This window comes from Pelodiscus sinensis, chromosome 8 (genome assembly GCF_052426305.1).
Source record: "Pelodiscus sinensis isolate ZL-2025 chromosome 8, ASM5242630v1, whole genome shotgun sequence".
Classification (NCBI taxonomy): Eukaryota; Metazoa; Chordata; order Testudines; family Trionychidae; genus Pelodiscus; species Pelodiscus sinensis.
In genome coordinates, this window is record NC_143059.1 from 44,664,194 (window position 1) to 44,690,957 (window position 26,764).

The 26,764-nt window shown below is 42.5% G+C and overlaps 1 protein-coding gene across 7 annotated transcripts in view; it reads left to right on the top strand.

Annotated features, from left to right (window-relative positions):
• Positions 1 to 26,764, top strand: part of CFAP46 (cilia and flagella associated protein 46) — a 211,320-nt gene that overhangs the window by 130,071 nt on the left and 54,485 nt on the right. For all 7 annotated transcript variants that reach the window (XR_012905646.2, XM_075935219.2, XM_075935218.2 and 4 more), the window contains 10 exons: positions 1,849 to 2,049; positions 3,691 to 3,797; positions 8,225 to 8,407; positions 9,200 to 9,335; positions 14,302 to 14,490; positions 15,368 to 15,556; positions 16,786 to 16,920; positions 23,112 to 23,291; positions 24,815 to 24,985; positions 25,672 to 25,769. Coding sequence is in view for 6 of the 7 variants with exons in the window: in XM_075935219.2 (XP_075791334.2) it covers positions 1,849 to 2,049; positions 3,691 to 3,797; positions 8,225 to 8,407; positions 9,200 to 9,335; positions 14,302 to 14,490; positions 15,368 to 15,556; positions 16,786 to 16,920; positions 23,112 to 23,291; positions 24,815 to 24,985; positions 25,672 to 25,769 (1,589 nt within the window). In the remaining variant the exon portion in view is untranslated. The remainder of the gene's footprint in view (positions 1 to 1,848; positions 2,050 to 3,690; positions 3,798 to 8,224; positions 8,408 to 9,199; positions 9,336 to 14,301; positions 14,491 to 15,367; positions 15,557 to 16,785; positions 16,921 to 23,111; positions 23,292 to 24,814; positions 24,986 to 25,671; positions 25,770 to 26,764) is intronic.

Here is a 26,764-nt window from a genome sequence, read left to right on the forward strand (position 1 = left end):
AAAATCTGGCCCACTGAAATGTTTCTCTGTGATCACATTTCTCCTGCCTCAGATACTACCTCAGGGTATGTCTACACTGCCACCCTAGTTCGAACTAGAGTGGCTAATGTAGGCAATCGAAGTTGCAAATGAAGCCCGGGATTTAAATATCCTGGGCTTCATTTGCATCTTGCCGGGCGCTGCCGTTTTTAAATCCCCGTTAGTGCGGACTCTGTGCCCGCGGCTACACGCGGCACGGAGTAGGTAGTTCGAATTAGGATTTCTAATTCGAACTACCGTTACTTCTCGTGGAACGAGATGACTGGAAAAAGGCAAATGTATTGCCCATCTTCAAAAAAGGGAAGAAGGATGATCCAGGGAACTATAGGCCGGTCAGTCTTACCTCGGTTCCTGGAAAAATCATGGAAGGGATTCTTAAGGAATCCATATTGAGGCACTTGGATGAGAGGAAAGTGATTAGGAATAGTCAGCATGGATTCACAAAGGGCAAGTCGTGCCTGACCAATCTGATTAGCTTCTATGATGAGGTAACTGGCTCGGTGGACATGGGGAGGTCAGTGGATGTTATATACCTTGACTTTAGCAAGGCTTTTGATACGGTCTCCCACAATAGTCTTGCCAGCAAGTTAAGGGATTGTGGATTGGATAAATGGACGGTAAGATGGCTAGAAAGATGGCTAGAAGGCCGGGCCCAGCGGGTTGTGATCAATGGCTCGATGTCAGGATGGCGGTCGGTTTCTAGCAGAGTGCCCCAAGGTTCGGTTCTAGGACCGGTTTTGTTCAATATCTTTATTAATGATCTGGATGAGGGGATGGATTGCACCCTCAGCAAGTTTGCGGATGACTAAGCTGGGGGGAGAGGTAGATACGCTTAAGGGCAGAGATAGGGTACAGAGTGACTTAGAGAAATTGGAGGATTTGGCCACAAGAAATCTGATGAGGTTCAACAAGGACAAGTGTAGAGTCCTGCACTTGGGATGGAAGAATCCCAAGCATAGTTACAAGCTGGGGACCAACCGGTTAAGTTGTAGTTCTGCAGAAAAGGACCTGGGGGTTACAGTGGATGAGAAGCTAGATATGAGTCAACAGTGTGCCCTTGTAGCCAAGAAGGCTAATGGCATATTAGGTTGCATTAAGAGGAGCATTGCCAGCAGATCCAGAGATGTCATGATTCCCCTTTATTCGGCTTTGGTGAGGCCGCATCTGGAGTATTGTGTCCAGTTCTGGGCCCCCCACTACAAAAAGGATGTGGACGCATTGGAGAGGGTCCAGCGGAGGGCAACCAAAATGATTAGGGGGCTGGAGCATATGACTTATGAGGAGAGGCTGAGGGACTTGGGTCTGTTTAGTCTGCAGAAGCGAAGAGTGAGGGGGGATTTGATAGCAGCCTTCAACTTCCTGAAGGGAGGTTCCAAAGAGGATGGAGAGAGGCTGTTCTCAGTAGTGACAGATGGCAGAACAAGGAGCAATGGTCTCAAGTTGTGGTGGGAGAGGTCCAGGCTGGATATTAGGAAAAACTATTTCACTAGGAGGGTGGTGAAGCACTGGAATGGGTTACCTAGGGAAGTAGTGGACTCTCCATCCCTAGAGGTGTTTAAGTCTCGGCTTGACAAAGCCCTGGCTGGGTTGATTTAGTTGGAATTGGTCCTGCCTAGAACAGGGGGCTGGACTTGATGACCTTCTGAGGTCTCTTCCAGTTCTATGATTCTATGAATGCTAAAGAGCAAATTCTGCCAGACACATGCACAGAATTGTCACTGATTTTGTGCTTCAGTACTATCTCAGTTAATGGGAGAGGGTGAAATCTCTGCTTTAAAATATACCTGAAATATCTTTTTTCCCCCCTAGGAAATGAATGACATACATGCTGCCTCAAGATGTTTGTACCTTCTTGCTGTATTGGCTAATCTGGAAAAGAATCATGGGCAAGCTAAGGCACTTCTAGAGAAGGCACAATTAATAGGAGGAAATGAACAGTTTTGGTACAATAGTACTCTGAGTCTCACACAGGCAATTCTAGATGAAGATAAGGAAGGGAAAGAGAGAGAGGTAAGAAAATAAAATAAATATTGTTCCCTTTCCCAGTACAATATGCAGCTATAATTTATATTTTTAAATTGTATTATGTAGCCTTATGACTTATTTAATTAATATAATAAAATTTAGTGCATATATAGTTGCTGTTCCCTGAGGGTATGTTTAAAGTACCTTTTAACACTTTTGGCTGGCCCCATCAGACTCAGGCTTACAGGGGTTGGGCTATGGCACTGTTTCATTTCAGTGTATGTGTTCAGGCTTGGCTACAGCCTGAGCCTGAATATCTGCACTGCATTTAACTAGCCCCATAGCTCAAGCTTGTTGAGCCCAGCTCAGCTGATAAAAGCCAGCGGGGTATTCAACTGCTTTGTATATATACACTGATACACATTTCACACTTCCAGTTTGTCTCTTTTTACTAATTTCCTGGCAGAAGCAGACAAGCAATGTTTAGTGGTTTTAGCAGAAGATAAGCTCACTGTTTGTGCACTGGAAATAGTCTATCTTTCCAACTAAATTAGTGTATATAACTTATTCCCGATTATTTAGTTTTCATACTTAGAAAGCCTTTGCAGTGGGATAGAAATCATATAAGGAGGAGAAGGTTATATTGAAGAAAGGTGTTTTACATTTATGTCAGAATTATAAACAACACCAGTGAGTTACAGTTTGACAAAATGATTTGTATGCATCTATATTGTAAGTTGCAATTGCAATTTCAGCTGGCTATATTCTTTTCTATATGGCTACATCTACACTACAAGTTTTGCTGGAAGAGGCAATGCAAATGAAGCGCGGATTAGCGTTTTCTCGCACTTCATTTGCATACTCTCTTCCGACCTGTTTTTGTGCTAGGCGTTTTTGCACAAAAACAAGCAGTGTAGAAGTTTCCTTTTTGCGCAAAAAGGAAATGTTCACACTGCTTATTTTTGTACAAAAACCCCTAGCACAAAAACAGGTCGGAAGAGAGTATGCAAATGAAGCGTGAGAAAACGCTAATCCGCGCTTCATTTGCATTGCCTCTTCCAGCAAAACTTGTAGTGTAGACGTAGCCTATGATGCATATGTCTGTTTACATTACCAAAAATAGAAGTTCATCTAGCGAAATGGAAGCTATACTCCTAAATCTCAAAAGGTGCTTTCTCTTGTGTTGCTTTTTTTAAAAAATTCAGGAAGACATGTATTGCAATTCATACAGTACTTAAGTACTTTTTAAAATCCATTTACTATTTACCATGTATTTCATGAAGTTAAATGCTAAGCAGAAATAATTTGACCTTTGAGTCAACAGCTTCCAGACATTAACATTTAGGAGATAGTGTTTTAAATACTATTGTTGGTTTTGTTTTTTTGTTATTCATGGGAAACAGGAAAAAATATTTTCTTTTACAAGTCGCCCTGATACCTCTACATGCTCAGTTACATGCTAACTGCTTAAAAATTGAGCAGTTCTTCAAATTGTTCCATAATAGTTTTTCTCAAGTTGTGAAGTGCTACATTTTGGCACCTCTAATCATGTTAAGCTTGATCATCTTGGAGAATATGAGGAAAATATAACAAAAGATTTTCTTTACAATTGTGTGTTCTAAAATAATGGTTAACATATATAGACATATAAAAAGACAGTTACATAAATTATACTGTTATTTGCAGGCACGTAACATTTTGCAAAAAACTGTGAAGGTGTTCAGATCTACATTAGAAGAAAGACCTAACAGAAAGTCTGAACTGGGTTTTATAATTACATCCCTTGAAGCCAGGTAACATTTGATAAAGATATAGTAATGCGTGTGTTTGTAGTATTTGCTTTGGGGGGGGGGAGTATAATATTAGCTATATATGTCTTAGAGGGGTAGACATGTTAGTTTGTAACTTTAAAAATGAGTAGTTCTGTTGCACCTTAGAGACTAACAAATAAATACACTATATATATTTATATCACGAGCCTTCGTGGGCAAAACCCACTGTGGGTTTTGCCCACAAAAGCTCATAATACTATATGTGTGCATGTGCGTGAGTGTGTGTGCACGTGTGTGTGTGTATTTGTTAGACTCTAAGGGCATGTCTACACAGCAGCGTTATTCCAGAATAATGAATGTTATTCCAAAATAAATATGCAAGCTCTACACAGCAAGCCCACTATTTCAAAATAATTTTGAAATAACAGGCATCTTATTCTGGATTCTATAACCCTCATTCTACAAGGAATAACACCTATTCCAAAATAGCTATTTCAGAATAGGGCATGTGCAGACAAGGCAGCTAGAGTTATTTCGAAATTAGTGGCCTCTGGAAAATCCCACAGGTGTCCTCCTGGCCACTCCGTCCACACTCATCAGAACTCTATAGCCTTTAAAGCTGCAGGCAAAAGAGAAAGAGCTTGTGGCACGAAGCAGGCCCTGCTTGCATCATGCCACACAGCAGGACTCTGCAGAGCCTTCCCTGCTGCTCTGGCCAAGCCCACTGCTCCAGCCAAGCCTCCCACAGCTGCCAGCACTGCCTCAGGAAGCTGCCAGGACCCTGCCCGGGGCCAAAAGAGGGGAACACCATCCTCATTTGGTGCAGAGATCCTGGGTCTTCTTGAGATCTGGGGTGAGGAAGAAAACCAGTGGGATCTCCGCAGCAGACACAGGAATGCAGACATTTATGTCTGAACGGCCAAAAGCCTGGGCCACATGCATACCCAGGAGCAGGTACACATAGAAGTCAAAGAACTGAACCAGGCCTACAGGAAGGCCTGGGAGCTCAGGTCCTGCCCCTACTATGGGCAGCTCCATCGCATCCTGGGGCGGGGGGGCAGTCCCATCCCTGCTTCTTCATTGTGGACTCTGAGCTGGAGATGCCCGTTATCACCTTCCCAGGGGGTAGAACCAGTGTGGAGGAGGAGAAGGAGAAGGAGACGGACAAGGCCAGCACCAACTCCATGCCTGCTAACCAGAAGGCCATGCTCGCCCTGCAGCTGGTATCCCCCTCCCAGGATGTCTCCTGGGCATTATCCAAAGCCAGGAAAGGCCCCTTAGGAGAGTGCCATTTCTTTCCCTAGACACATATGGGTGGAGGCAGCGAGTAGCCAGGGGCTGCTGCATGCTCCTCACTCAACCTTTTCAGTCTGGGGATCGCGCAGCAGCTTGTGCACATGGGTGCACGTAGAGCGCCAATCCAGGGCGCACAGCCCCTGGAGGCTGCAAAACCCCCAGCTGCGTTGCAGCACCTGGTGAGAGCTGCTGAAGCAGGGCTGATTCATCTGCACAGCCTTCCTCACAGTCGTTGACTGCCTGGTGGCTGCTCCCACGCCAGCTGCTCCCCCTCCAGCTTCCCCTCCTAACCCCTCCCCATGGCTGCCGAAATTATAACCAGTTGTGGTAAAGAAAGAATATTGTATGGTGAGACCCAGGTTCTATTGTCCATTTCCCTTACTCCAGTCTTGCCACCTTTAGTGATTTTTATTATAAGATTTGCATTATTTTTCTTAAAGCCTCTCTAGAAACAAGAGTCTGCATCACAATGTCTGCTTTCACCTTTTTTAAAAATTGTATTTGTAGTCCTCACAGTTGCAGAGGAAAGCTAGAAAATGTGAAACATATGCACCTAAAAGGCTCAGATGCCAGATGGCAATTTTTTTTTTCTTGAGTAATGAATTGTATTTCATGGTAAGACTATCACAATTGCTTTGTGAAAAGTGGCAGTGCAAATTCACTTATAGTTCATCCTCGATCCCCAACAATCCCCGGACAGGAGGTCATGATCTCGTTCCTTCCCTTGCGATGAGACATCCTAGACTGTGTGATGTGGATGAACAGGCCCCAAAACTTATGGTTATGTGAATAGAATTTGTGGGTCCATTCTGTTCCTCCCTCCCAAAGCACATGTGTGCTAAAGCATCCTTTATACAAGCAAGACTCACTTCACACTTTGTTGCCATGTGGTGTTCCAGCCATACACACTTCTTTATTCCAACACCCTTAGATACGCTACTCACTTTACTTAACATTATTTGTTCAATCTTTAATTTACCCCATTATCTTAGATTGTTTACCCCTTTTGCAGTTAGCACTTTCATAAAATACAGGGTGTGCCCATTGTGTCCCTCCCTATTTCTATAAGCCACATCATAATAATTCTGGAAATTTTGATCATGCTTGGCAGTTTATAGTCAAGTCTTTACCCAATGACTGAGGAGAAAAGGCTGTATTTCCACATATTTGCTTCAGCCTGAGGCTCGCCTGCATGCTTGCTAGAATCAGACTTAATGGCCCAGCTTCTTAGCAGGACTCATGTCAAGCCAGAGAAAGCCATGCAGACTCCTCCACATATACTATTGCTAACTATCCCTTCCCCTTCCAAAGTCTGAGATTTTTTAACAGCTGGGGCAATGATCCTGCATGCCTATAATCCCAGTTCTATCAAACTGGAAAAATTGCACTTTAAATGTACTAATGTATCATTCGTACACTGGATTTCCTTTTTCTTAGCTATGCTGTACTGATATGGCCAAGATGAAATTGGATTTTGTATTACCGTATTTTCCGGCGTATAAGACGACTTTTTATGCTAAAAAACATCCCCCAAAAATCGGGGGTCATCTTATACGCCAGGTATACAGGCAGTCCCCGACTTGTAGGTACGAACGGGGCTTTTCTCGCCCCGGAGGACACAGACTGCGGGACCTCGTGGTCCCGCCGCCTGTGTACTCCGGGGCGAGAAAAGCTGCTCCGCGTCTCCCTGGTCTGCAGACCAGAAAGACGCGGAGCAAAGACGCGGAGGGGCTCCGGCAGCGGGGCAGCCCAGGCGCGCCTGTGATGCTCCTCTGCCAGCTTCCCCCGAGGCTTTGCAAAGCCGCGGAGGGGCTCGGGCAGCCCAGGCGCGCCTGGGCTGTCCCACTGCCCGAGCCCCTCCCGCGGCTTTGTGAAGCCGCGGGGGAAGCCGGCAGCGGGGCAGCCCAGACGCACCGCGGCTGACCCGCTGCCGGCGTCCTCAGAGGCTTTGCTCCCGGTGTCCCTGGTCTGCTGGAGACGGTCCCCAGCAGACCAGAGGCACCGGGAGCAAAGCCGAAGCAGCGGCGGGGTGCCGCGCTTCTGAGGCTTTGCTCTGGCAAAGGCTCAGAGGTGCGGGACCCCACCGCTGCTGCGGCTTTGCTCCCGGTGCCTCTGGTCTGCTGGGGACCATCTCCAGCAGACCAGGGACACTGGGAGCAAAGCCGCAGCCGTGGCGGGGTCCCGCGCCTCTGAGGCTTTGCCAGAGCAAAGCCTCAGAAGCGCGGCACCCCGCCGCCGCTTCGGCTTTGCTCCCGGTGCCCCTGGTCTGCTGGGGACCGTCTCCAGCAGACCAGGGACACCAGGAGCAAAGCCGGGGAGGCGGAGGGGCGTTGGGGCACTGCCGGTTGGCCTCTTAAGGGGGGGTAGTCTTATAGGTTTTCGTCTTATACTCGCCGTATCTTTTAACTAGAAAATTAGGGGGTCGTCTTATACGCCCAGTCGCCTTATACGCCCGAAAATACGGTAATATAGCCTCACTGCTTACACTGAAAAACTTGGCTTACACAGAGAGATCTGCTGTTCTACTAACCCAGATAAACTTTTTTTCCCCCTGTTCACATGTGTTAATTATGGCTGCATATGATTGGGCATATTACTGCTTTGTTTATAACACTAACATGGTTCTAACAAAATTTGCATTCCCACCTCTTCTCAACAATGCATTATTTTTATATAGTTCCTAACTAGAACTATACATACATACATCAGACTAAGGGCTGTGTGTTTTCATTTTACTATTTGTGTGTAGTTGTCTCATTTTTCTTATGATTACAGTATCAGTACATTAGTTTTTAGTTTAGCTGATTATGGACTTCTCAGTTTAGCTCCCTTTTAAATGGATACTTAAACTTGGGTAAAGGTCTGAAATAAATATGCATCTAATAACTGGCACCATGGCATTACTCAGATGGTGTTGAAATATTATTTCTGAAAAACAAGGCTTTGTGTATTCTATTTAAAACCATATCTAATTGTTAGAGTATAGTAAGTTTATAGAAAGGTTCATCCTCCAGATCCATCACAAACATTACAATGGAAAAGGAAATAGAAAGAAAAAAAAATACAGCAGTTTTTGGACAAAAATTAGTACTTGGGCAGTTTCTCAGAGTTTTTACCGCATGCTATAGTGTGCACTCTATTATTCTCCATAGGAAAACGCTTATTCAAATAAAATATGTCCAAGATTTCATGAAGGTTAGTACTGTGTCCTCTCAGTTATCAAGTATGCTACAGGAATCATATGACGAATTAATTCAAATTGAGGAGAACTTCCTTCTCTATGGCTATAAAGATCACAGTGCTGAAATCCTGCTCGAACGTGCAAATATTCACAGGTAAACTTACAAATTTGCTGGAAATGTTTATTATACCATAGTTAAAAAATTAATCAGGTGTCTGATTTAGAATTAGAGTTCAGTTGTCTGGAGAAATTTACACGAGAGTTCATAATACTACCTATGTTCATATCGATTTTGGATTCTCATAATCATCCTTGATGGAATATATCAACAAGTTATCTGTAAAATCAGGAATTATTGTTCCTATGCATGTAATAGCTATTCTCACATGATTTATGATTATCTGCATTACCTTTGAGGTCAGAATAAAGAAACAAGGATTCTAAGCCGCCTTCTATCTCCCTTTCTGTTCTAGGGTCAATTTGATTGCAGATCCAGCCCTTATCATAAGTTAAAGTAGCCACGGGATTCTATTATTTTATGTCTCGTGAACAGTTCCCAAGTGACTTTTGTTATGGCCAGAGATTCCAGAGCACAGTGTGCTCCAACTTCTAGCTTTCACCAGGACACCCCATATTCAGAGAGTGGAAAAACGGGTAGCATAAAGCCAGCTATGTCAGCCTTATGCCACTGGGGTATACCTTCTGGCAGAAGGCTCTCCAGCTGTCCATTTAGGGCAGCTTTATGTCCCCTTTATGTTGCTGGACAGGTCCAAGAAACAAGCCTTTAAAAAATAAATGTTTAAATATTTACATTTTGTATCTGAGTCTCACATACACAAACAATGAAAGTTAGTTGTTCATTGAGCATTTTGAATATGTATAGCATTTTACAAAAAATAATCTTTTCTACTAATACTGTTGTATAACTCCATGTTGCTTTTTATAGAACAATTGCAACACATATGGAAGATGAAGAAGAAAAGCATAGTAACTATCTAGATGCATTCAAGTTAGCTCAGAGAGCGGTATATGAAGGAGAAGAAGTGTTTAACAATATCTGGAGCTTGCTTCCAGGTCACGAGGTAAATGGGATACTTTTATTGTATGCAAAATCTGTTCAATTAGGATTACAGGTTGGACCTCTCTTGTCCAGCACCCTCAGGACTTGACCAGTCCTGGATGAGGGAATTTGCTGGACAAGGAGCGGTCCCCTGATACCAGCCCTTCAGCCTGCTGACCCTCCCCACTGTCAGCTCCTTCAGCATGGCTGGGCTGTCTGCAGGCCAGCCCCAGACTCAGCTCTGTTGCTGGCCAGCCAGGCAGCTCCAGGCCCACTGCCAAATGGCAGGTTGTCCCATCAGGTTGCCGTAGCCCCAGCCCCACTTCCATGAAACATGTGGCCCGAGCGGCACTGATTCTGCTGGGCTGCCGTGTCTGGCTTCCCCTCCTGGGATGCCGCGGCCACAGCCCCGGCCCCAATGCTGGATGGCAGGCAGCCCCAATCATTCTGTTGCTGCTGCTGCCCAGGCTGCTGTAACCCCGCAGCCTCCCAGGCTGACACAGCCCAGCCAGACTTCCCCTTTTGGGCTGCTGTGGTCCGGGCCACACTGCTGAGCAGCAGACAGCCCCAGTCACTCTCCTCCCAGCCGGTTGCAGCCCAGCTGCTAGTAGACTGGCAGGGTTGCACTGGGCTCCCAGCTACTGGCCCTCCTGTCCCAGAGCTCTCTCATCCAGGAACATCCGTTGTTATACCAGGCTACAGATAGACGAGAGAATCCCAGATTTGAGAGGTGCAACTTGTATTATTAATTGTATTAAAGCAGTTCCTATATTCCCCAACTGAGATGGTGCTCCATTGTGGCGGTTAGGGTCAATGTCAGAGACAATCTCTACCCAAAGGAGTTTAGATTCTAAATAACCAAGACATAAAAGAGAAAGAAAGGGAAAAGGAGACAGAGAGATGAGATGACTTGTCCAAGATCATACAACAGATATGATTCCAGGCAAAGCTGAGAATTGAATCTAGCTCTCCCAACTCCCATTCCACTTCCCTGTTCACTAAGGACCACTGCCAGTCCTGTTTCCTGGGAATCCTGTTGTAAATATTTTACATCAATAAGAATTCTTTGTAAAAATTAAGAAATTAAATATTAGCATTGCAAATATATTATTTCTTTAGAAGAAAGCTAATTTCCTACTTATTTTTTCCGCATTTAATTCCAGTATTTTTTCAGATACTAAAGAAATAAATGAGAAACAGAACTATCTAAATTTGACATAATTCTCACAAACCTTGATTATAAATCAATCAGAAATTTGAAACCCTGCATAATAAAATATAGTAAATGTGAAGAAGCAAAGGCAAATTAGGAATGTCAACTAATAGGAATTCTAAAAGATTAACCATGGTTTCAGTCACATCTTTCAAAAGAAAAAATGTGACATTACAATGAAAAATCATAACTTGGACAAAGAAAACTATAAGGAATTTGTACAGACATTTTTTGATCAGACTGTAAATCAGTTCACCAGAGTTCAGTAAATGATGTTAGATAATGAAAATAAAAAAGTTGCATTGAAAATTTTGAAGAAGCACAGGATAAATTTGTCACAAAATTAAAATACTTTATTTTATACTTTATATAAGGCAGAAAACATTTTATATATGAAACTGAATTTTCCATTTATTTCAAATACTCTAAATATCATGGGCCAGATTCTTCAGCCCACTCTGCTTCCTTTGTGCCACCTGAGTACTCACAATGTGAGTAGGGGCTGGTCATAACTACCAGTTAGAAACACAATGTAATGGCCATAAAGCAGTCATAGGTAGCTCCTGCACCTCCCTCCCTGCAGGCCCCAGTGCAAGCCAGGGATCCTAGCTAGCAGATCTCTGGGAACTACGTATAGCTGCCAAAAGTTACAGTAGACTCCAGGCTGCTATAATATGAAGTTGGCAGGGGCAAAAAGCCCAAACCAAACTTCCTTCAGCTTCCTCCACTATAGATAATCTCCTCCCCACATACACACACCCTTTCTAATTTGTTAGGTAAAAATGAATTCAGGTAGTTCAAAAGGATTATACTATTTACCCTATCCAAATAGTATGCCTGATTTTGATTGATATTTAAAAGCCTTTTACCAGAAGAATACACGAAACCAAGTTTTCCTATTAAATACCAAATCTTCAGTTTGTCACTTCCTTTTCATTGTGAAATGAGACACAAAATACTAAGTTTACTTCTGCGCAACTCTAATGAAGAGTTCACAGCAAGTTATTGCATGGCACTCTAGCTGTGAGGCACATTGACACTTCTTTGTGCCACATAGTTTGTTTATACAGAGTATAGCATTGCACATGTATAACTGAGAGCAGAATTGATCTTTCGCTCAGAGTAAATATTTAGCTCAGAAGTCTGGCATATTCCTAAAATCAGTTGTGCACTTTTTTGCTGGCACTTCTAAAAATGGAACAGATGCCATATTTTTGAAGAATGGTTATTTTCACTTGTCCAAGTTGTTTTTAGCCCATAGACACATTTCTGCTGCTTACTACAGGTTGAACCTCTCTAGTCCAGCATCCTTGGGACTTGATCAGTGCCAAACTAGAGAATTTGCCAAACCACAGGTGGTCAGTAATATCTAGCAGCATTACCAACACATCCACTTTTTACTGGGTTCTTATCAGACATTTAAATAGAGCTAAATAACAGCACAGAATACCAAGAAGCCAGGACTGATGACTGTACACAGACTTTATGGGACCATGGCAAACTTAGCCATACCCATGGTAAGTGGGCATCCTGCTAACTAAAATCATGCTGGATCACAGATGTTGCCAGACCAGACAGTTCCAGACTAGAGAGGTTCAACCTGTAGTCTGCCTAAATGATGAACTATGACAGACACCACAGCTAGCAGTTACTTGGTTAAAGCACTTGCCTGGCTAAAGACAGTGCCAAGAAGAAATGTGCTTCCCTGCTGTGGAAGCTTACTCTGCTTGAATTGTCTAGATCATCTAGCTGTGAAATAGCAAGATAGGGAATACCTCATTGTGTTGGGTATTAGGAAATATATCCCTAGCATACAATAAGTTATGAGGTGAGAAATATATCCTTCTGTAGTCTGTCACGATATAGAGATGATGTCTAGCTGAATCAGAAATATACAGGATAAGGAAAGACCATTGTCATGGGCATCTGGTATCCTAGGCACCTACTGTAGGCATTCTGTAGGCACCTACTGTAGGCATTCATGCCACCTGCCCTCTCCATGCTCCAAGGCCAGGGAAGCTGGAGATCCTCACCGTTTCCCCTCCCTGTACTCCGGGATTTGGGCGGCTGGGGTTGCACAACCTCCCCACTCCCTGTGCTTTGGGGCTGAGGAGGCTCAGGATGCATGCTGCCCTTCCTGAGGCCGGAGAGACTGGGGCATGCAGTCTCTGGAGTGGTGGTGGGGCACGCGCAGCGTGTTGCCCAACCTCCCCATGGTGGTGGAATGGGGAGGGCTTGGTTCCCATGCAGACAGGGCCTCAGCAAAAGGGTCATGTCTAGGGGTTAGGCCAGAGGCTTGCCTCCCCCAGCTCTACCTTCTCCGATAGCCCATAACCATTGTACAGTTATCTAACTAATCAAAAGTGAGTCACATCCTAATACTATGAATGCACAGTGGGATAAACCCCTTAGTAAGACACGGATATGAACTAGAAAGCATTACAAACCTCAGCACTTTCTACTCCAAGTGCAAGGTCCATTGACCTTATCTTCTCTAATGAATACAAAGCAACTGAGAGTGAGTGAGATAGGCTATGTCTAGACTACATCCCTCTTTTGAAAACTGCAATCTAGAAATGGTTCTTTCGAAAAGAAAAGCCTTTTTCTAAAGATCATTTTTCTAAAGATCTTAAACTTCATTTTTTGAGGAGTATAGGATCTGTTGAAAAAGGCTTTTCTTTTTTAAAGAACCACATCTAGACTGAGGTTTCACTTTCAAAATAGTGTTTTTCAAAAAAAGCCGTGACACGATTATGCAAATGAAGCACGGGAAATTCAAATCCCGGCTTCATTTGCAATTTCGATATATCTAATTTACCTCCCTCTTTCGAAAGAGGGATGTAGTTTAAACGTGCTCACAGTGTGTATGTGTTAATACTTCACTCCAAAACACGTGACAAATATGTAGTCCTATTTCTTAATGCACTTGTAGAATGTGCTCAGCTTCTGTAATTGATAAGTATCGTGTAAATATTTATACAGAATAGAGCGGGACACATGAAAAAAACAAAAATCTGAGTTGAAAAAATATGCATGTGTCTCAGTCAGTTCCCTAGATACGGTGATTGTCCAGTTCTCCTTCAGGTTTCATCACGGTTTTTCCCTTGTGACTTCTTACATGTGGGAAAACTTTTATGAGCTGATCTGAAATTCCACTGTTCTCTGATCTTGCCTGAAGGCCTACTTCTACTGTGAGGCAAATGATTTTGGCATGAGTGTTGAATTCCAGGATAGCCTGTATATTTTTGTGTATTAAAATAAAGTATGTATATTGTCTGTCACCTGTCCACTTGCCACCTGTCTGCTTTACTTGTCTGTTATACACTCATTACTTGCTTTATTGTTTTCATAAAATATCTGAGTAGCAATCACATTGTTGTTTATAAAGTTCTGAAATTCTAACTTTAATCCAGTAAATTAATAAAAATATTAATATTGCAAATTTAAAGGTAGATTGGGTATAGTGACATGCACTTATAATTGCAGTGGTTGGGAGGCTGAAGTTTGCAGATTGTTCAGGGGTTCTGGACTACAATGCGCTACACTGATTAGATATCCAGAGCCACTGACAGCCTGGCTAGCATGTGTCTGAAGGACTCATTCCCCCTACTTGTTCAGTGATGCAGCCCTGAATGACCTGATTGTCCTGAATGCCCTGATTGTCCAGGCTTTGCAACTGCTGTATTAGGACGGATGCTCTCTCTCTGAGTGCTGATGGACTGATTGATCAAAGTGATGTAAAGATAGACTTCCTCTCAATTTTCTTATATTTCAGATTCGAAATACTAGTATTCCATTAATGAGACGTCTTGCTAATATGAAGCTAAGTTTAGTGGAAATTAATTTGGAGATTCTTGATCTTGTGAATGCTGAAAAAAAAAAGAAAGAACTGAGAAAAGGATCACTTAATCAAATTGTTGAAGACTTTGTCAGGTTAACACCTGATAGTGCTTCTGTGGAACAGGTAATTACATATGATCCTTCCTATGTTTCAGCTATAAATGTTGTATTTAAAATTTTTTAAAAATCCTTGTGTTAGCCTAGAGGAATCATTTTCTTGTGATTAATAACTACTAAACAGGAGAAATACTGTTAATTTGAATACTGGGGCACACATCATTGAAGTATGGACTTTCACTAGGTTGTTCTGACCTTGACCATTCTTTGTGCCAAAAGGGTTTTGTCTCTCCAAGGCAAATGCTTCAGGATGATTGTGAGGAGCAAATGTTGAGTGAAATTGAGCTGTATCATCACTGAACAACATTTTCCCCATTAAAATACACTCTTTTCACCATCCATACGATGATTGCAGATTTGTAGTTCTTCCTTAAGTGCTGCCATTTTCCATCTCTCCCTAGTTGGGGGAACAGCAGTGCAGTAAAGCGCTGGCCTGGAGGCCCACCCTCACCCCATGTGCGTTCCTATAACCTCCCTCCCTCCCAGATCCCTACTCCCTAGTGCCTTTCATTATGGTGAACATCCATGGTCTGGAAAATTCCATAATCCAGCATAGCCTATTTCACAAGGTTGCAAGATTAAAAAGGTTCATGTGTAGTATTTCAACATTCGCAATAACACAGATTTATTTCATTTTCTGTTATTGTTTCAAGGATCAAAAAAGGGTAGAATAGAGCTCCAACTATCTATTTTTTCAGAGAAAAGGAAGTTAAATGAGGTTGAAGAATTAGTTATTAGGCTTCACATGCAACCCCAAAACCAAATATTTCAAACTAAAGGCCAATATAAATCTATGAATTATTGATTTGCTCATAACCTCTTAGAGAACATTTATTTTATGTATGAAAATGTGACCTGATTTAACATATTTTTTATTTTACCAGGAATGGATAAACATAGCACGTACTGTGGGTCACATTGCGTTGGCTCAGTTAGCAAGTCTACAGAGTCTTTATGTAGGATGTCCTGATGTCAAATCCAAGTTCCTGTATCTCACTGGAAAAGCTCTGCGTTTACTTGCAGTTAAAGTGGACCCCTTAAATTCAGATATTTACTGGAATGAAAATGTTACGGTATGAATTTGGTTCTAAATTAATATGATTAAATATATATTGATAGTAAATGTTTACTACAATGTTGGTCTTTACGTTAATGTTTTTAATGGAAGGATAGATAGTGCAAATTGCTCAAAGCCTATAGTAAAAGGTGCCTTGCCTTCCCTAGAGCTCCCAGATGCACACCTTTCCTGTGTTCCATAGCCCCATGTCACTGGCCACCTCTGCTTAGACCGGCTTCCTCACTTCCTTTGTGGTATGTTCCTGATGGGTTGTCTAAACAAGTGGTTAGTGCAGGACAGGCTGAGACGTAAATCTGTAACACGGTAGCATGCCATGCACTAACTGACCTTGTGAACCCTCTCTACCACACACTAGGGGCTCATCTCGACTACAGGGAACAGTCAAAAGAGGATATGCAAATTCTTCAGGAGTATAAACTTTTGTTTACCTTTTAAATACAGTGTGCACTGAGAAGGAGACTTCTATGCATGTCTGTATGGGCCAGGCAGAATGTGATTCTGAATGAACATATATAAAATGCAATTAATGTTATTTTATAAATTCAAGTTTACATCTTTTTAGTGTTTCGACCACTGGTAGAAAAGAGTTGAGCCTCATCTAATCCTGAATAAAAATGTTAATGAGAACTGAATTGGGCAGAACATTTACCAGATTGTCAAAATATTGGTGTCAGGGACTGAAGGAGAAGGCTTTCTTAAACTCTTTCACCATTAGTTGCCCACTACATTACTATGTGGCACAGTAATTCCTACCTTGTAATTTTTATCATATCTTTTATGATATTTGGTACCTTCCTTAAAGCCCCAGCTCCTGGAGTCAAGGGAATATGCAAGAATCTCAGTTTTCATTTAAAAATATAAAAGTAAGGTTTTAGCTCTCATAGTTGTAGAAAGAAACTTGAAAATGTATACCCTAGTTCTCAAAACCTAAAAGGCAAATATATATATTTTTTATCTTGTGACATTTAAGACAGTCTTGTGATACCTGGGATCCTAACTCAGGATTTTTGAATGCTTGAGAACAGAAAAAAATGTGCTAGTTCATTTATTATTATAAAGGCATTATTGTGGTGAGATATAACCTCTCTCCATTTTTAAAGTTGAAATTAGCTGACTTTTGTCCAGCTGAATTTTACTCTTCCTAACATTCAGAACAATAATTAATCCACTTACATTTTAGTGGGATAGATATATTAATGAATCCTCTCTGTTATTGTTGTGTAGGAGGAAATTATATTGAAAACCATGAAGCCTCCCACAACCAAAGCAGAATACAATGAATGTGAAATGACAAGTAGAAGTTCTCCAATTAATAAAAAACAACATGATGAGCATAGGAAGAAAGCAAATGAATTAAAGGTATTTTATGTTGATATTTAGATAAATAACTTGAGAGCTTCCTTTTTATGAAGTGATTGCTATGCCAGGAGCTGATTAGCCTCAAGGGTAAGGTATTTTTAGCAAATGTAACATAATTCACTCTTACAGACAATTAGTATTTTAATACTGAAGCTTTAACTTAAATAACAAATATATAGATGCATATAGAAAGTAAGGTTGGCAAGCTGCCAAAGGAATAATGTTTCAATACAAATTACAACACCTATTGGCCTTTTCTTTCTCATCTCCCCTTCTCTCCCTTCACATTTTCCTCTTACCTGCTTTCCCCTTCTCCTTGGTTGCTGCAGGTTACTTAGCCTCTTCTTCTCTAAATAGCTGTCATTTGGTTTAATTTGTATTAAAAAATGAGTTGGAACAGTCTGGAATTTACACAACGTACAATAAATAAAAAAGTTAAATATAAATGTGCCTGATCTTGTAAAAACTTTGAATTCTAGGAGAAGAAAGCCTTTTGAGGACAAGGGAGAAATGAGACTAAAAAATGGTTAGCTTGTCTATGTATGTACAATCCCATATTCTTTACTTTGGCACATTTTTGGTACATTCTTGTTCTTAAACATTCTGAAGTTCTTCTTTGAGTGATTGCTCATGTCCATTCAACTTAGATGTATGTGCTTGCCACATGCACTGGAGCCTGAAGTGTTTCCCTCATAAGTACTCTGGGTCCGCTCAAAAGAGAAACTGATAAGCTACAGTTCATCTGCAAATTTGACACCATCAATTTAGGATTAAACAAAGACTGTGAATGGCTAGCCAAATACAAAAGCAGTTTCTCCTCTCTTGGAGTTCACACCTCCACATTAGCTGCTAGAAGTGGGCCTCATCCTCCCTGACTGAATTGACCTCATTATCTCCAGCCTTACTCTTGATTGGTACTCTTTTCTTATTCCTGTATATTTATACCTGCCCCTGGAATTTCCACTACATGCATCTGACGAAGTGGGTTTTTGCCAACGAAAGCTTATGCTCCAATAAATCTATTAGTCTATAAGGTGCCACAGGACTCCTTGTCACTTTCTTAGGGGACTGGTGCTGGCACCCTCTGGAGTGGTGCCTCATGGCATTGTATAAGAGTCAAAACTGGCTCTCCCTACCCTCTGTTTTTTCTTGCCATCAGTAACAATACTACTACAGTTGGACTCTTCATACATTCTTTTGGGCATAATTTTCCTTTAGTTGTAATTATCCCAGTTAGTATAGAGACTTGTTAAGTTCCATTTGAAACTTTGCCTTGAGACAGGGCAGGCTTCAAGCCATGTGATCATTGTAAGAGACCTTGCCCATTAGTGATCCACACATTAGTTATTTACTGTACTTGGGTGAAGATCACATCAGTGAAAAGTGCAAGTCTTGCAGGTCCTTAAGCCCCAGGACAAAATAAGAGCAAGAAATTTGCTTAAAAGTGCTCCTTACGGAGTTTGCCCTCACACGAATGACAGAGCAGTGCTCCAACTCAATACCAAACACCCTAACCTCAGTGCACTTCCCTGATACTATACATAAGTCAGCATTGGTACCCTTCAGTGGCTCCAACGAAGAAGCCTAAGAAAATGGGGAAAGGAGGATCTCCGTTGTCCTGTAACGGGAAAGACAAGTCTGGGGAAAATAAAGACCTTACCCCAGATAACTCTCCACCCCAACCAAGCTCCTGGGCCTCAGCTCAAGCCAAGTGGAGTTGCCCAGCCTACTCTGCTGGTACCCCAAACAGGGCTGTAGATTCTCACCAACTCCAGGTGCCATCTACACCAGAGGCCTTGTAGATGGCTCAAGATATGTTGATGCTCCCAATGCTGCAGGCCCCAGATCTTCGGATAAGCCCCGAATAGGACGGCCTTGGTCCTCTCCAAGGCAGTGCTCTCCATTGCAGGGGGTCAGTCGCCAACCATTGCCCCCTCATAGGTGGCACACTTCTTATCAAGGCAGGCAGAAGCCACTCAGCCCCTACAGTCTCCGTACTTTGCTCGGTTCCCCTCACCACTCTCCTTCCCCCATTCCTCTTCAGGGACCCCTCTCACAAGACTCTTCTCAGGCAAGAAATCGACTGCCTACTCCGGATAGGCGCAGTAGAGAGGGTACCCAAACCCTACAAAGGAAGAGGGTTCTATTCGACCTACTTCTCACCCAAAAGGCTACATGGGTTTGGAGGACGATTTTGGATCTTCTCAAACTAAACAAATTCCTGCGCAAACAGCTTTTCAAGATGGGCACAGTAGCTTCAATAATTCCAGCACTGGACAAAGGGGACTGGTTCGCAGCCCTTGACCTACAAGACACATACTTCCACGTCACGGTACGTCCCTCACACAGACATTACCTCCAGTTCATGATTGGGGATGACCGTTGTTAGTATACAGTTCTCCCCTTTGGACTTTCTTCGGCCCCCCACATTCTCTTGAAGGTACTCATGGTTGCGGCAGCCTATTTTCGGCAACAGGGGGTCATCATCTTTCCATATATCAACGATTGCCTCATCAGGAATCGATCACAAGCAGAGACATACGAGATGGTCTCCAAAACCAGACACCTGTTTGACTACCTCGTACTCATCATAAACGAACAGAAGTCAACATGTGAACCAACTCAAGACATCAAATTCATTGGAGCTCACCTCAGTTCTATATCAGCATGGGCATACTTACCAAACCAACTATTCAATGTACTCTGTGATTTAGTGACTACACTAGCCATGAATCCGTCATCTACTGTGGATACCTGACTCCAATTGCTGGGCCACATGGCAGCTACTATGTATGTTGTCCATCACTATGCAGCACTGGCTCACTTCCATCAACAGGCCTTCCCAACATTCTCTCGGGAAGAGAGTCACCATCCTGGCATGGGTACTAGACTCTCTCAAGTGGTGGACTTCATACCACAACCTCCTCGCAGGAGTTCCCTTCCTGCAGCCTGAGCCATCGGTACAAATTACCACAGATGCCTCACTAATAGGATGGGAGCACACATGCAACAACACACAGTGAAGGGAAGGTGGTCACTTCACAAAGCTATGTTACACATCAACCTTCTCAAACTTCGAGCGGTCAGGAACGCATGCAGACACTTGGCTCCCACCATTACAAACCGCACTATACAGATCCTAACAGACAACACAATGACCATGTTCTACATAAACAGGCAGGGTGGCACATGCTCTCGATCCCTTTGTGCGGAGGCCATTCGCCTATGGAACTAGTGTATCCAGCGTGGCATTGTCCTCAAAGCATCTTACCTAACAGGAGTCAACAATGTCATGGCAGATACTTTGAGTTGCAGTTTTACCATAGACCACAAGTGGGAACTACACCCAAGGTTACACAATCTATCTTCGGTTGGTGTGGCTACCCTGTAATAGTTCTTTTTGCAACCAGGGATAATTCCAAATGTGTCACCGATTTTGTTCTCGGGCAGGATTGGGCGAGAAATCCATGGGTGATGTGTTCCTAATCATCTGGAACAAACCTCTGCACTACACGTTTTCCCCAGTTCCACTGATCCCCAAGATCCTGTGCAAAATTCGATCTGACATGGCTCAAGTCATCTTAACAGCCCCTGTCATGCTCTAGACAGACTTGGTTCCCATACCTTCAGCGCATGCAAGTTGAGTCACCTCTCCCACTGCCATCTCAACGTGACCTTCTGTCTCAAAATGGGGGCAAAATACTACACCTTCACACCTGGCTTCTCTATGGTTTCAGAGTGACAAATTCCCATGTTCAGAACAAGCAAGAACTGTTCTCCTTTATAGTAGGAGGCCATCCACACAAAAGACTTACCTGTAGAAATGGAAACGGTTCACATCCTGATGCCAATAGATACAAGTCGATCCCTGTGTGGCCCCTCTCCATCTGATCCTAGATTATCTACACTGTCTGAAAAACAAAGGCCTTTCCATTTCATCTATCAAGGTACACTTAGAAACAATCACAGCATTTCATGACCATATTTACAGGGCATCCGTGTTTACCCACCCAATCACGAGGAGATTTCTCAAAGGCCTCCACAAACTCTATCCCCCTCACAGAACCCAAGCACCTTCCTAGGAGCTCAGTCTAGTCCTAGACTGCCTCATAAGGCCCCCCTTTGAACCTATGGCCACCTGTCCACTTCCACTCCTGACTAGGAAGGTGCTGTTCTTAGTGGCCATCACCTCTGCAATGAGGGTTAGTGAAATAGGGGCCCTTATGGCAGGCCCACCATATACTATATTTGCTAAGGACAAAGTTACTCTAAGGCCACACCCATCATTTGTGCCCAAGGTCAGCACCTCCTTCCATATCAATGAGCCCATAGTCCTTCCTAAATTCTACCCAAAGCCTCATGCATCCCACAGAGATGCTATCCTTTACAACTTAGACTAGGGTGGCCAACCCATTACAGGCAAAGGGCCAAAATAGTGGTAGACATAACACAAAGAGTTGAGCAAAAAAAAAAAAAAAGCCCCAACCACCGTGTTTGGTCAAGCAAAAAAAAAAAAAAGAAAACTCTGGTTTAGCTTTTTGGCCACATCAGGCTACCATCTGAGCACCAGGGGCTGGGAGCCCTTTGTAGGGGTGCAAGGGCAGCTTCACGAGCCGCGGGGTATGCACCGCAAGCCGCACTTTCTGCGGTGAAGAGCCACATGCAGCTCGCGAGCCGCGGGTTGGCCACCCCTGACTTAGACATTCGGTGGGCTGTAGCTTTCTACATCAACAGAACACAACAGTTCCATAAATCTCCACGTCTTTTCTTGTCCCTGGCAAACCACTCCAAGGGCACTCCGATTTCAACGCAGCGCTTTTCCAAGTTGATAGTAGCCTGTATACTACATTGTTACTCTCTTCGGAATAAACATCTACCAGCACCATCTAGAGCACATTCCACTCGTGCCACTGCTACATCAACTGCCTTCTTGAACAGTGTTCCCCTGAAGGACACATACCGAGTGGCCACATGGTCATCCAACCGTTCCTTTGCCCGGCATTACACTATCATGCCTCAAATAATGGCTGATACAGTAGTGTCTACAGTGGTACTATCTTCTGCCACTAAGCAGTAACTCCCAGTCCCACCATCCTCATGGGATACTGCTCTGTAGTCACCAACAGTGGAGCACTACTGGGACATCACCCAAAGAAGAAAAGGAAGTTACTCATCCTGTGCAGTAACGACTGTTCTTCCAGGTATGTGTCCCCATGGGTGCTCCACAACCCTCCCTTTCTCCCCTCGGAATTTTTTTTATTAACTCAGGCTTAGATAAGGAACTGAAGGGAGGTCGGGCTGCTGCACAAGGCAACATACTGTCAGTGGCACAAAGCACCTCCTGCGTGTGCACAGCCCAACTGTCAACTGCTAAGAAAAGCTCCAAACTGTGGCTCCGGGGACCACCCATCACCAATAGTGGAGTACCCACGAGGACACAAACCTCTAAGAACAGTTATTACTGCACAGGGTTAGTAACTTCCTTTTGTTACAGAGCCATGTAGTCTAGACATACCCCTAAGGTGACTGGATCAAGAAGCTGAGCTGGTGTTGTTGCTGGCAAATAACTTAAAAATTACACAGACCAGTCAGAGTAGGAAGTTATTCTCATTCATAAATGATAAGCGAGAACCAGCTATACAGGTTGTACCTCTCTAGTCCAGCACTGTCTGATCTGGCAACATCCGTGATTCAGCATGATTTTAGTTAGCCAGATGTCTCCTTATCGTGAGTTCAACCAACTTTCCTTTGTTCCCATAAAGTTTGTTTACAGCCAACAGCCCTGACGCTCAGTGTTCTGCATTATTATTTAGCACTAATTTATCCCTAAATGTCTTGTAAGAACCTAGTAAGCAATGGAAGTATTGGTAATGTTACTAGAAAATATAGACCTCTGGTGGTTCAGCAAATTTTCTGGTTTGTTATCAGTCAGGTACCGAGGATGCTGGACTAGAGAGGTTCAGTCTGTGTGTGTATGTCCAGCTAGATAGATAGATATGTACACACACAAAGAGAGACACACACACACTTGAAGTTTAACTGGTTAACCAGGTAAACAGGACTTTACATCCCTAAAATAAATAAAACCAAGCATTTCTGCCAAGATTGTATTGATCAAAAATGCATCAATAATGTATTTATGTAATTTAACAAATATTTTAATGTAGTATATTTTTATTTTTATTATTTAGAGAAAACAGATTTTGGCCCAAAGATACTTCTCTCAATCCAATGAAGTTTTGCTTCAGTGCATGAATGTTGCATTCAGTAACAACATAATCGATAGCCTGGCTGCTGCTAGCCTTGAAATTATTGAATGCATTGGACGATTTGATCAGGTTTCAAGTAGCCAGTTTTTGGCCCTTCATCAGGTAACACCACTGCTTCTTATGTCCCAGTACAATATTAAAAAAGAGCTTTGAGTAGCATAAGTAAATTTGACAAGTGACACTAACCCACTATGTAAGAGCTAGGTAGTGGTATTAATAATAATAATTAAATATACATTTGCTGCTTTTAGTGATCACTGTATTATTGACATATGACTATTGTAAAACCTTGATCATTTTCCTGGTATGGACTTCAAGTTTTCACTAGAAGATGCCATTATTTTATCATTTTACAGTGTATAAAATACCATGATAAAACAAAATGAAAGAAAGCGGTGCTGCAATTAAAAGAGCAATTCTACCCTCTAAAGCAGAGGAGGGCAAGATAGAGACCACAGGCCAGATCTGTCCCACCAAGCTGTTTGATCCAGCCAAGAGCCACCTTAACATTCCCCCACCCCAGACCAATCGAGACCTGGGGGGCTTGGAGTGTGCCTAAAGTCTCCTCCCCCCACCAGGGGCACGCAGCACCAGAAGTAACCACCAGTTTTTCAAAATGGCTGGCAGTTCCCTCTAGGCACTCTGAACCCCTGGCAGGGTAGGGCCGGGGGCAAGAGACTTTGAGGTCTCCCCCGCTCCCAGGCCCTGATGTCCTGGAGGCGGGGGGAGTGCACCAGCTGGCAGTTCTCTCTAGGTGTTGCACACCCCTGGCAAGGCAGGAGAGGGAGGCAAAGACTTTGCATGCTCCCCTGCCTCCAGGTCAATTAGGGCCTGGGGGGGGGGAGGAGCATATAAAGTCTCCTCCCCTCACCAGGGGCGGGCCGGACCTAGAGGGAACAGCCCCCTTCTGCCCAAGGCCCTGCCCCTTCCACTCAAGACCCCATCCCTTTGGGGGCAGCCTGCTATCACTTCCCAAAATTGTGAAGTGGACCCCTGCAAAAATTATTGCACACCCCTGTTCTAACGTAAAAATGTCTGGATTTCTGGAATTGTGCAAGTGATGCCCTGAGTTCCTGCATTCATTGTGTTAAAGAAGATTGGAAATTTTTGCCTGTACATTTGGTTTGTTAGATTGATATCTACATCAATATGTGATACCCTATGCATTTTTGACCATTTTCCAGTAACTAATTTTTGGGCTTCTGAAAGGTGGCTTATAATTGTCTTCTTCTAGTTACTTTCTTTTTATAGTTACTAGATACTGAATTTCTGAAATAAATTTATGCACCCCTTTGGAAGTACTCTTCTGACACAATCCAAGTGAATTGAGATTGTTCTGGAGGCTCAGGCTCCCTTAAACTCATTAGAACTATCCCCAACTTAATGCAGAGAGGAACATTCTAACAATCAGAACTGATGGAGAGATCAATTTCAGAAAGGAAATAAATAGCTAAGAATCTTCCAGTCCTCATAATTTATCACCAAAGCTTTTACAATGTATTGTAATTGTAAATAATGTTAATGTATTTGCCATGTCATTTCACTTTCATATACCAAGCTTTTTCAATAACTATCTGTGTGTAACTTTTGGGAAAACAAACTACTGTAATATTAAAATATTACAGAGCTGTTCATCGTCTATGATGATGAAGGATATTCTGCTAGCAGCCACTTCTGATACTAGCAGCTCTCAGCTGGCAGCACTGTTGCATCTTCAGCATCATTTAAAACAAAAGGGAGACATAACCAGTAATCTTCTCAAAAATGTGGAGCAGAGGCTAACGGCTACCTCAAAGGTAACTTTTTCAAGAGTACTATGGAGTAGAACACAGTTGTTCTGAAGCAAAATTATGATTCCTTCTTTTAATTTCTTTGACCCTGGTCCTATAAACACTTTCATACATGTTCTTTTCTAGGCATGTGAATACTTCCTTTGACATAAGTAAATGTTAATAATATGTGTTTACAAGATTAGAGCTGTGGTCTTCTCTTTTGTTTAGTAGGCATAATGTTTGCCCTGGAAGATGTTATTCTTTCTACCAAATAATATATTATTATGTATAATATTTGTATGTATGTATCATAACCTATACAGTTCTTTTTACAGAAGAATACAAATTGTCCAGGTATATATTCCTATGGAAATGCTTGAATTGCTTTTAGAAAATAAAAATGTTGAATTGAAGTAGTTCGCTTTCTTTGCTACTCATAATAAAAATTGGTTTCAACATTTGATAGTTTTTAGGTTGATATGCAGTATAGTAGGCAAGTAAGTCATATTAATGTTAACCAGAAAGTATTGCTTTAACTTCATTTATTGTGTGCTGAGCTAAAATATTCTTTTCTCTAAGTGCATTTTGCAAACAGTAGTGCCTTGGGTTTTTGAATTACAGTATTATAGATCAGTCACTTGATGAATGCACTGAAAGTGTTGTTCATAAAAAGATATGAAAAGTAATGTCAATTTTAAATTATATTACAGGCATGGGGAAATCTCTGTGTTCTTGCTCAACATTTTAACATCATAAATGAATTGCCATCAATCTTCCGTATAATCATTCTCCAACATTCAAGTGACAGGTATAAAATTTTATTAGTTTTTTTTAATTTTATTTTCCTTTTCCAAGTTATTTCAGCTGCTTTTTACGTTTTACTTATCATTATTTTGGTTTTATCACTTAGAGTAAGTGAAAAAATAACTGACCAAAACTCAAACATGAACCTGAAGTCAATTTTCCACAATTCTCTGTCTTTCATGGTGGACAGAAGAGAGCCAAAATCTTTCGAGTGGTCCACAAAATTCCATTTGGCAGCCTCCATGTTTCACTCTGCATCCCTCTAGAGATGGTTGGAAGAATAAGACTCTCTGATTGAAGGACCAGATGTGTTGATTAGCAAAAGTCTTTTAACAGGTTTAGCAACAAAAGAACCTTTTCCCCAAGCTTCTATAGATACACTTGGATGGTTTTGCTTACAGCTCAGCAGATTGTTTTTACCTTTCTTCTGCTCCCTAATGGAGATTTTTTTCCCCTCTCCATCCCCAGATCCCTAAGGATGTGTGTATACAGCATCTGGGAGAATGCTTTCCAATTCCGATAGATGGAGTTGAATTATCACATTATAAACAAAAATGTGTCCATGATGGATTCGATTAGCCAGCCCAGTAAAATCTCCTCCACCCCTCTGGGTACATATCCAGTCAGCTAGTTCAAGTTATTGTCAGTTGCCACAGTGCTATTTTTAGCATGCTACCTCAAGTTGAGCTAGAGCATCTGTCTAGCCACTCTGGGAAGCATCCTGCCAGATGTTATGTAAACATACCCTGAGAAAGTGGAGCGAGTCAAGCAAATTAGTGCAACAATTTAAATGACCTCCAGTTTAAGGATGGATAAGCAGTGCTCATTGATCTGACTCTACATCTTTAACAATTTTGAGTAAGTGTTGCTCATTGTCCTTTGATCAGTTTACCTATTCTGACAAAATCATATGAGCTAGGTGCTAGGTGTTGGTCAGCCACTTGTATGTGGATCTTTGCAAATATAAAGGGAGAAGCAATAGTAGCCAGCCACTCCTGT